The sequence below is a fragment of the Ananas comosus genome, linkage group 2, assembly GCF_001540865.1.
Source record: "Ananas comosus cultivar F153 linkage group 2, ASM154086v1, whole genome shotgun sequence".
NCBI classification, from domain to species: Eukaryota; Viridiplantae; Streptophyta; class Magnoliopsida; order Poales; family Bromeliaceae; genus Ananas; species Ananas comosus.
The window spans coordinates 16,035,297-16,046,748 of record NC_033622.1 but is presented as its reverse complement, the minus strand read 5'-3'; the positions used below and the strand labels follow the sequence as shown (position 1 = coordinate 16,046,748).

The following is an 11,452-nucleotide window of genomic DNA, read 5'->3' as shown; positions in this document are numbered from 1 at the left end:
ATATTTTTATCTTTGACAAAGTTTCAACTTCAGCTTCGGGATTGTTGAAAAGTGTTTTTTGTTTTAATTTCTCGAAAAATAAAATTTTTAATTTTCATCTCGGCAATCGATGATGGAAGGATCACCCAAATACCCAAGCCTCCGCACGTATTGAATGCTGCGCCTACGGACGTTCAAATTTTCGTATGAAGTAAATGATTAACGGCGTGCCCGAGTTTGGTCCGAGTCCTTCTAGGACTCGGGTTATTTAGTTGTTTTAGCACCCGTCCACGATACGAAGACGCGAAAGACCGTTAGTTACAACAAACTTTTCTCACTTACCCTGTCCTGGTCCCTCTCCCGCGGGGAAGCTGAAGAGAGAGAAGTTGGAAAGAAGAACCCTAAAAAGAAGGGTTTCTCATCCTCCATTTTTTCGCAATAATTTCTCATATTTTTTGAGTCCTTCTCTCTCTTTCTCTCTCAATTTTTTTGTTTTGGGGGTGGGGGGTTCTAAATAGCATGGAGGAGATCCCAAGCGGCGCAATGGCTGAGGCGGATGGATCAGGTGGCGTCGGAAACCCTAGCGGAGGATCCCTCCGAAGAGGAGTTTTGCCTTGCGCTCCGCAATGGACTCATCCTCTGCAACGTCCTCAACAAAGTCAACACCGGCGCCGTCCCAAAGGTAACCAATTCCCAGTTCCTCTCTTTATTTATTTATTTATTATTTATTTTTTGATATTATTTTGAGTTTTTGGCTCTTCTTGAGGTGCAATTCACAACCAACTCTTAAAAAAATGCTTCTTTTTGACGTTAATTGCACAAACCAACTCTTAAAAATGCTTCTTTTTGACTTTTGTCATTGATCTTCGAACGAATGTTAGTCGTGCCCTTTGTTTTACAAAAGTAAATTGAGTGCTTGAACAATTGATCAATTGTTGTTATTTTCGTTTGCAATAGAAAATTTTTCATCTATTTGAATCTATAGGTTATTGTGTCATCATCCTTTCAAGAAGTTATACCACGAAGAATTGCTGGTTCTTCATTAATTTAATAGTGCTGTTCTGCTTAAATCTGAATTGCTGGTTGTTTCTTTACAATATTTGCCTCTGTGATGTGTAAACTAAGAGGTAGTTTTTCCTTAGGGTCTAAAAAAAATGCTAAATTGTGTCTTCTGTGGAGTTTCGATTTGTGCAAATGACATCTAGCGAACCTCTCGAGCAATAGGTGAATGAGATTTGATATGTTAGCTTTGTCCTTTAACTTTGGAGGCATTGTCGACACTCTACATTTACAAATAGAATGTAACAGATGGAACAGGAAAATAATTTTGTTATAAGATAGTGGTCTTGTGTTGTCGCCACTCTCCGGAATTCGCTGGAGCATGTTATGTTGTCTCATTCGAAGGTAGTTCGTGGATAGTTTGTCTTTGTTAGGTAATATTTTAATATAATGGAGGAGATAATGTGTCGGTACATTGGTTGCCCAAGTTTTTCTTTTCGAGCTATTTCTTTAATTTTAGGTTCTTTTTTTGGCAAATGTTGGACAGATGCTAAAACTTGCTTTTGTTTAGGCCCAAGTTGGTGCTCTTTTCTAAACTTGCTGTTTATTTATTGATGGCAGATTGTAGAAAATCCTGTTGTTACCATACAATCAACCGATGGAGCTGCCCAGTCTGCAATACAATATTTTGAGAACATGAGGAACTTTCTTGTAGCTGTTGGTGAGATGAATCTCTTGACCTTTGAAGCATCGGATTTAGAAAAGGTTGGACATTGTAATAGTTTATTTTGATGAATTACGAGTTTATATGCTAATTACCTATATAATATCATTTATTTCTTATCTTGCATACTCTTTTTAACAGGGGGGATCATCAATTAAAGTTGTCGATTGCATCCTTTGTCTCAAAGGGTATCACGAGTGGAAACAAGCAGGTGGAATTGGTATTTGGAGATATGGGGGGATTGTAAAGATAACATCCTTAAATAAGAGGCTCCCTTCAAGCTTGCTTGGTGGTGACAAAGGTCTGCACGGGCCACCTGACAATTCTACTTGGATACCTGACCAACAATTATTGGGATTTCTACATTTGCTCACTGAAGTCTTTCTTGAAGAGTCCAAAGCAGATGGTATTCTAAGCTCTCTCTTTGATCAGTTTGTGCTCCAACTTGTACGTGCATTTTTCACAGAATGGACCGAGCTGGAGGACTTGCATTCGAATGAAATGGTAATTAACATGCTCTTCCTTTCTTGTTTCACTGATGGACTAGATTTTTTTTTATTCATCAGTTAGACAGATTTCTGAATTTTGGTTGTTTCTTGACTGTTTCTGCCCATATTCACCAAAAGCATAAAATTAGACCTCTCAATAGTTAGAACTAGCGTCCATCTAAAAGTTGCTGAGTTTTTTGTTGACTGATTATTTAAATGCTGGAATTGATTTTTAACTATTCTAATGGTCATTTATCAGGAGTGGAAGTATGATAACGTGCGGTACGCCATAAGTCAAGCATCAATCAACTTTGTTCATGTCCAAACAAATTTATCAAATATATAGACTTAGCAAAAATACTAACTAATGCTAAGAGACGCATGGTAAGGGGAAAAAAAAGAAAATTAAAGGCTGGAAAAATCTGCCAGTACATGGCAGATTTAGTTGTTCATTTTTGCAACCTGTTAAGATTTCAAAATTTCTCTTGCGTAATGGCATGATTTTAAATGAGAAATGATTTGATGGAGAGATAAAAGCAAGGTTTTAAGTGCCCGTCGGCACGGACTGTATCCACCGTGTCATACCGTGCCAACAAGATACCGGCACGATACTCACCCCATGCCGATGGCACAACTCAAAACCCTCTATTCTTTAAATTAGTAAATAATTTTGTCAATAAAGTTCAAAATATGTGATAAAAAGACATAATAAATAGTTAGAATATTTTGTTGCTAAAGAAAATAAATATCATACTATTATGTATCGGCACATAAGAATTTTTTTGACCGGCACGCATCGGCACGGCTCGGCACGCACCGTACCATACCGTGCCGGCCAGTTTCCGGCATGATCTCGTGCCACGACATTTAAATCTTTGGATAAAAGTTTCATGATAAAGATCTTAGGATTAAAAAAAAAAAGAATTTGGAGAATAACTGAGTGATGCAAGTTCATGCACAAGAAGGAAGTCAGTGTTTCTATACATCACAGAGCCAGGAAATAGATCTACAATACCTTTTATCCTGTCATATCATCCTGGAGTTTTAAGTGATTGATTAAGAGGTGAATGTTTTTAATGAAGTGGTCTATCTACTTGCCTTTTTCTAATCATATTTTTGCATATCCACCCTATATCGGCATGCTTATTTATTTATTTTCCTGTATCATATTGTAGCTTATTGAAGTCATGCTCGAGCATGCTTTTAAAGAGTTCTCTGTGCTGCTTGCAACTCAACGAAATAAGGTAATATCAGCTAATGATTTGTTATCCTATAAGATATTTAAATAGTTTGGATGGAGGTTAGATACAGCTGTATATCATGTTTTGCTGTCGTTTGTTTCTTCCACAATGAATTTTACACAAGAAATCACAAAATGCTTCTGGTAATAGAGGAAGACAAAGCTGCTCTTCAATTTTTTTTCGAAGTAAAATTGTGTTAATAGTTGATATAAAAGTTTTATTGAAGCTATTATGTGTATTTTATATAAAAATAAGGGCATGTAAAATAGGGAAGAAGTTGTTTTTGCATCCCTTTTTTTTTTAATTTACAAAACTAACCATGTAAAATAGGGAAGAAGTTGATATCTTGATAAACTTGACTAGAAATTTATGAAATCTCAGTCGGAATTGCAATGAGCCAAAGTTAGTTGTGATAGTATTTCATGTTAAAGAGAATTGTGTCATATAGATTGTCTCATGTTGTTTTGATCATATTTGACATCTTTGACAGTTAGAGTTGCTTTTGAAGAAAATAATAAAGGATGGTGATAAAACTACTCCAAAAGCAGAGTTCAGAGAAGCAGTTTTGAGGCATCTTAAAGAAAACAGTGATGAGATGTCATCTTGCTTAAAGATTCCTAACAATGGCCATTTAAATCCAGAGAAAGAAGAAAGAGTTGACTACCAACAGAAACAGTTGGAGGTAAAGAAACTTTGCTTAGTTACATAAAATGAAAGGTCTATCAGCTTTGGTGGGTGTCCTTCTTAATGTTCATATTAATTGAGATTTGCTGTCTGTAATATACTGGTTGCTCTACAGAACATAATTTTTCCAATGAATGGAGACTAGCCCCAATGTTATCAACTGTTAGAAAAAAATTGATGGAAATCATACTACTAAATTCTAAGACAAGATCAGAGATTGGCACAAAGTCCACCACTAGTAATCAATTATTCAGATTATTCATGATAATGTTCTTGTTTTTTGCTTTCTATTTGAAGAACTGTCCTCCCAGCAAAATTTTTGAACAACGGAAGACTAGCAACAACAGTGACAATTGACTCAACTACTAGCACTCCATGAGTATCTTGTGGCCTATATATATATATATTAGTCAAAGCCTTGAATTTTGGTACTTTATGGATAAGTTGTTATTTCAGCAACATATAAGAATCATTTAAACCCAGCAGATTTGATTACTGTATGGCATTTTAGGCTGATGATCTTGGATGCCACGAATATGTAAATGTGGACGTTATTTTTGTTTGTATCTTTCTGTCTTCACAATTGTTGCAATCTTTTTTAAACTGATTCCTGCAGTTAAATTTAACAGAATAGGTACATCAGGGAATACTTTTACTTACATAATGCAGAGTTTTAAATTTTTTTCTGATGTTCTTTTCAGAAGTTGAAATTATCTTTCTATGAAATGAAACTCCAAATCGAATCCAGTCGAAAGAAATGGGAAGAAGACCTTAGAAGCCTTGGTGAGAATCATATTCTATGTGATATTTATTTTAACACTTATAGTTTGTTTATCTGACTCTAGTTGTTCTCAGATCACCAAGTGCAAGCTCTTAAAGATAACTCTTCTTCCTACTATAAGTTGCTTGAGGAAAACCGTTTGCTTTATAATCAAGTGCAAGATCTTAAAGGTAACTGCAAAACAGATTTCTCCGTCATTTCATCAGTTTGTATATGTTATGATTTCAATTCATGTTTTTTGGGAGTAAATACAGGAAACATTAGAGTGTACTGTAGAGTGAAGCCTTTCTTAAAGAAGCATCCTGATGAAAGATCTGTTGTTGATCATATTGGAGAAAATGGAGACATTATAATTGCGAATCCTCAAAAGCAAGGGAAGGACGGAAGAAAGATATTCTCATTCAACAAAATATTTGGAGTTAGTGCCACCCAATGTATGGTAACCATTTCAAACTTCGGTTTTTTATGTTGGGCTACAGAATTTCGCTGCTACAATTTGTTCTGAATCAGGACATCTACCAAAGCAACATTATTCACTCATTTTATTTTTATTTGTTGCAGCTGAAGTGTTTGTTGACACCCAGCCTTTGATCAGATCTGTGATGGACGGCTACAATGTCTGTATATTTGCATACGGACAGACAGGCTCTGGAAAAACTTATACAATGGTACTCTCAATAGAGAATTAGTAGTTTGTTTCATGCTACCTTTCACAGCTCATCCCTCCATCAGATTACATTTTTTCAATTTCTGCAACAAAGATATTCGCGCCCTTTTCTGGTAATTTAACCAGATAATATCTTGGCTTTGCCAAATCCCATCTCATATTTGCCCTCTTTTTTCGCTATAATTGTTATGAAATTTTGTTTGGTAATTGATTGGATAAATCTATCAACTTTGCATTTCACTTTTCCCCCGTTAACATTCTGTTGATTGATGGAAAGGAAGGGTTGTCTGTGTGCATCTGTGTGTACCTTCTGTTTTGCATCTTTTCTTGATTATCTTCTTATTCTAGTTCTTGCAACATTCATTTTCAGTTCGGATGTTCAGGACAAAAGAATTCATTTGTTGGCCTCGCGATACTTTAATTCATTATTTGGTGTTTCTTTGTTTGAATTCCACATCTGTAATGCTTAATTTTCCTTCTTTAGAGTGGTCCAGACTTGACGGCGGAGGACACATGGGGTGTGAATTATCGTGCTCTGGATGATCTATTCCGCATCTCAAAATCAAGGGCGGATATCATAACTTATGACGTCAGTGTTCAGATGATTGAAATATACAATGAACAAGTGAGGGATCTCTTGGTAGCTGACGGCACAAACAGGAGATATCCTTTTTACTGTACATGGCACTTTGTAGAGCTCTTGTAGGAGAAATTATATTTCCTGAAATATTGTTTCCAGAAGTTCTTCTGAAGTACTAATCATCTTGAATGTTAATTTTGGAAATTATAAACTAACAACATTTCTGCCAGCAACCAACTTTATTCTTGGATGTTCATCATTTGTTCAATTTCCTAAATGTTTGACACACTAGAGATAAGGAACAATTCTCAACTGAACGGCCTCAACATTCCAGATGCAAGTTTGGTCCCTGTGAAGTGCACTCAGGGTGTTTTGGAATTGATGAAAATTGGTCAGGGAAATCGTGCTGTTGGAGCTACCGCCCTTAATGAGCGTAGTAGCCGTTCCCATAGGTACTGTACAATTGCTGTAGTGCTTTGCCAACTTCTACAGGGTAAAAAGATTATCTTTTGTCCAGTATACTGCAAATATGTTGTGATTCTAAGTAACCATTGAACAGATTATATAGTCCAATGTTCCAGTAATGGGGTGGATATTGGAGGACTATTCAATGTACTAATACACACACACACACACACGCACATATATATATATATGAATTATGTTACATAATTTCTGAATTAAAAGAAGAGGAAAGCGCTGCATGTTGTATTGAGAAAATGAAACGGAGTATGTATGAGAGAGAGTTGCAAAAGATGCTGGTGAATAATGAGAAGGGTTCAGACTGAAAGAGGATAGAAATTAGTAGTATTTGATGGTAGGGGTGTAAACGAGCTGAACACGAGCGAGCTAGGGCCGGCTCGTTAAAGTATCGAGCCGAAAAATTCAGCTCGTGTTCGGCTCATTAATAAACGAGCTGAACACGAGCTGGCTCACGAGCTCGCCAACGAACAATAAGTTAAAAAGAATTAGATTGAATATATATAAAAGATAAATTTATAAAATCTTATTCATTAGACTTTGATCTAATAGTTGAAACTTTACATATAAATGAGTCTTTTTATAATTAAGCTCGCATTTATATTTTTATTTTGCTAAAAATTAAATAAAAAAATATATATTATGTATAATTATTTATNTTGCTGGTTTTTAATTCCCTTCCTGATCTAAAGTAAGTGGGTTAAAAGTTATTTTCTCAATGAAATATACACATGAAGCCACTTTCTAACTGATGACACTTCACAAAAGTTTCCTTAAATATATCACTAGATTGTTAAGAAGCTGATAAATTTTCATTTGATTTGTATTCTACAAGTTTTATTATGCTTTTTAGGATCACTAGTCATACTAATCATTTGACAGTTCTGCTTTTAAATAGTGTGTTAACAGTTCACATCCATGGGAAGGAACTAGTTTCTGGCTCTACCATAAGAGGCTGTCTTCATCTAGTAGATCTTGCAGGGAGTGAGAGGGTGGACAAGTCCGAAGCTACAGGAGAAAGATTAAAGGAAGCCCAGCATATAAACAGATCACTTTCTGCTCTTGGAGATGTCATCTCTGCACTTGCACAGAAAAGCCCTCACATTCCATACAGAAATAGCAAGCTAACACAAGTATTACAACATGCTTTAGGTCCGTAATGTTGATTTTTTTTTAAGTAGTCTTTTGACATTTGTGTTCTTATATTTGTCCAATTCACAGAGCTCACACATGGTTGAACTGAACATGGGCTATACACCTATATACTCTATTATGGAAATATATCTTTTGTTGGATGCCTTGTTTATGATTGGAAAGTATGGTGAGAAAAGTGAGAGCAGAAAGTGTCTCACCTTTGTGAAGGGAATTTCTTTATTTTCCATTACCTTTTTCTTTTTACTGACTGACTTTCTTAGGGAGATTTTGGCATTTTATCAATTGTTGATTTTGATAAGTGAATCTGAATTTTGTAGGACGGCACGGTTGTGCATGGTGATGCAAATTTACAGACCTTTTTCGTGCATATTGGTTTAATGGACGTGCATATTTCATTGTTTAACAAGTTTGAAAACTGCAATCCTATCATACTGCAGTAGTTATAAAGGAGGATGGAAAATATGAATTGTATTAGAGGCAAACTGAGCATCGTGTATTGCCATTTTTAAATACAATAGCGGGAGTTTTGGATCAATAGCTCTAGTCAAGTCTATATCTGTCACTGCTAACCATCTTAATTGATGCAGGTGGCCAAGCTAAAACTTTGATGTTTGTACATATAAACCCTGAAGTAGATGCATTTGGGGAAACAATCAGCACACTGAAGTTTGCAGAGCGTGTGTCGTCGATAGAGCTGGGTGCTGCTCATGTTAATAAGGAATCAGGACAAGTTAAAGAGCTTAAAGAAGAGGTGGTATTCTTGCATTCTTCACATCTAGTTAAAATTTCCTTTTCTTTTTTTGTTTTAATAAACTCAGATGCGATTTCCAAACTGTCCAGGTCTTTAGACTGAAATCAGCACTAGAGAGTAAGGAATCCGAGGTAGCTCAATTGAAAGATTTTAACCGTCGAAGTGCTTCTGAAGTGCGGCATTCTAGAGCAAGATCTCCTGCTGCTGTTGTCATGACGTCAAAACCTGAAGATAATTCATATTTTGGAGGTGACATTAGAAAAATTGAGGTATCACATTATAGTGCTTCAGTAATCTTTCCTGACAAATTGGTACTCTAGGACTTATAATATGAGCTTACATATCTCTACCTGATTTTATCTTTGACTTGTATAGAATTTTGAAAACTGGCAGACTCTTTGCGCTCTTTATTTCCGAATCTGTAAAGCGTGATGACTATGAACGATAAATTTGATTTGGACATGAGAAAATTATTATAGCCCCTTGCAAACAACAAAACATCTCGAGTGCTGACAATGTTTTTATTCACTGCTTCGTAGGTCCTAAGCTCATCTTCAGGGAAACAGAGAACACAATTTTCTTCACCATTGTTGGTGAAAGAAAACGATAAGTCACCAATTATTTTTGGAGAATGCGGCATGAACCCTAGAAAGGTAAGGCCACCATCTCCTCATGTAAGAATCTCATTATCTGCCGATAGGGCCAGCATTTTAAAGAGCAAGCCAAAATTTGAAAGCATCAGCGACAAGCTGGTACCGAAGCTACAATCTCCAGAGAAAGCGCCGACGAACACTTCAAACTCGACACTTCCATCAGTTCTATCGAATAAGAGTTTGAGCAGATACTGGTGCCCACAAGAAAATGGCAATGTGAAGGCGGATTTGCCTGAATTGGATGAACAACAAGAGCTCAAGGCCGAGAAAGATCGTAGTAGAATAAAGGCCATGCATCAGAAACCTGATGGAATTCAGACTAATATGGATATGAGAATAAAGGCAGGAGCAAGAAAGATAAGTAGTGATTCATCTGAAACAGAAAACAAAGAGTTCGTCGTTGTTGATTCCATATCAAATGGTAATTCTAAGGTAAAGAAGTTTCAGCGGCCCTCGACGAGGATATCCCAGAACATCGAGCGCAGGTACACTTGCCACTTCTCAATGGTATTGCCTTTGATTTTTTTCATCAATCTAATGTGCTTGTTTTGATATAATTTTTTCATCAATCTAATGTGCCCCTGAATATTATTCCATAGATGAAAATACACCTGATCAAAATCTCTACTACACATTCAATGTGAGAGGGCTACTGGCATTTTCTGTCCTTTAACAAAACAGTGAGCCCAAGTTAGTTGGGAGTACCAAAAAAGTAGATTAAAAAATCAAAATAAAAAAAAGAAGATGAATTATTGTTGCAGAAACCTCTTTCTTTTTCAGCTTGCTTAGAAGAATTTTATTTCTACAGGACCATACGGCGGGAAATGGAGCAACTGTCGGATGAAAAGCATGAAAATAAGCCCCCAAATGCTGAAAAAACCAACACTTGTGAACCCGAAGGCAGGCGAAGTCGATCTTTGTCTCGTGGAAAACTCATACCATCGTGAAAATTTTAGGCTTCTTTAGTTATAAGAAACTCGAGGATTTCATTTCCTTGAAGCTGGTATATTTATAGGGATCTCTTGTACTTGTCGAAATTTATTTATAAATTAGATGTAAGCTTATAGATAAAAATCTCACTATGATATGCTGTGTAAGCTTAAAAGTACTATAGGTCCCTACTGATCTAAAGCTAAGCATACAATTTGTTTCTCTAAAGCTTCCCTGTAATGCTTGGCCTGAACCACTTATCTAGTGCACTTAGGCTACCGAATTTTTGTCGTTCTATTAGTATCTCTTGTAGGTTATTACTTTTAGGATATTAAACTAATCTCTTAGGAAGTAGATCGAGCATCTCTGATACCGAAAGTGTCGGATATGGGCACATTTAGATGTACTGTTTCTGAAGTATGCCCTGTGTAGAGCAAACCAAGAGATAGCTATTGAGTATCATATGCAGTTGCCTTCTTGTTGTTAGATCCCTCAATTACCAAAAGATAAAAGAGGAATGTTTCAATACACCAGGTAAAATAAATCTAACCGTTCATATTTTAAGGGCGAGATTGACTTTTGCATAGTGATTACCTGCTCAACAGGTTACCATTCGTAAGGATAATATAGGAAAACAAATACAATAATTACCAAATTTGATCAACCCTACACAAATATTTATTTCCTTGTTTAATTTTGTTACTTACCAAATTAGATAGTGCTAATTTGATAAGTAATAAATTTTTATAAAATTGAATTTAAAAATCAATTTGAGCTTAAACTTTATAATTGTGTGCATTAAATTCAATTTTAATTTTAATTTTAATTTTAATTTTAATTTTAATTTTNAGAATATATATATATGAGGAATGCTTCAATACACCAAGTAAATTAAATCTAGCCGTTCAAAATTTGAGGGCGAGATTGTCTTTTGCTTAGTAGTTACCTGCTCAACAGGTTATCATTCGTAAGGATAATATGGGAAAAGAAATACAAGCCAATTACCAAATTTGATCAACCCAACACAAATATTTGTTTCCTTGTTTAATTTTGTTACTTACCAAATTAGATAGTGCTAATTTGATAAGTAATAAATTTTTATAAAATTGAATTTAAAAATCAATTTGAGCTTAAACTTTATAATTGTGTACATTAAATTCAAATTTAATTTTAATTTTAATTTTTAGAACGAAAAAATTTATGTTTAAATGAATAGTATATTTCAATTCAAATTATTAATTTGATATTAAAATGACACGAAATTTCAACGCTATTAACTTATTTTAAATTGTAAATTATGTTGTATTTATAAACATAACTTTTATTATTTATTTAAATTA

General features: G+C 35.1%; 1 protein-coding gene across 1 annotated transcript; it reads left to right on the top strand.

Moving 5' to 3' along the window:
• LOC109706494 (kinesin-like protein KIN-14F) lies at nucleotides 286-10,365 on the top strand. The gene is made up of 16 exons (XM_020227345.1): nucleotides 286-661; nucleotides 1,600-1,743; nucleotides 1,844-2,206; nucleotides 3,366-3,434; nucleotides 3,922-4,113; nucleotides 4,817-4,898; nucleotides 4,971-5,066; nucleotides 5,151-5,330; nucleotides 5,458-5,564; nucleotides 6,048-6,226; nucleotides 6,431-6,595; nucleotides 7,522-7,775; nucleotides 8,366-8,529; nucleotides 8,619-8,798; nucleotides 9,069-9,667; nucleotides 9,991-10,365. The coding sequence occupies exons 1-16, from the start codon at nucleotides 536-538 to the stop codon at nucleotides 10,127-10,129; spliced, it is 3,039 nt and encodes a 1,012-aa protein (XP_020082934.1). The 5' UTR covers nucleotides 286-535; the 3' UTR covers nucleotides 10,130-10,365.

Bases quoted from the DNA above. Each gene is read 5' to 3' on its own strand.
- LOC109706494 (XM_020227345.1), top strand. From the start codon at position 536: ATGGATCAGGTGGCGTCGGAAACCCTAGCGGAGGATCCCTCCGAAGAG. The intron at 8,799-9,068 runs GTATCACATTAT...ACTGCTTCGTAG, and splicing joins GTGACATTAGAAAAATTGAG to GTCCTAAGCTCATCTTCAGG. The intron at 9,668-9,990 runs GTACACTTGCCA...TTATTTCTACAG, and splicing joins TCCCAGAACATCGAGCGCAG to GACCATACGGCGGGAAATGG.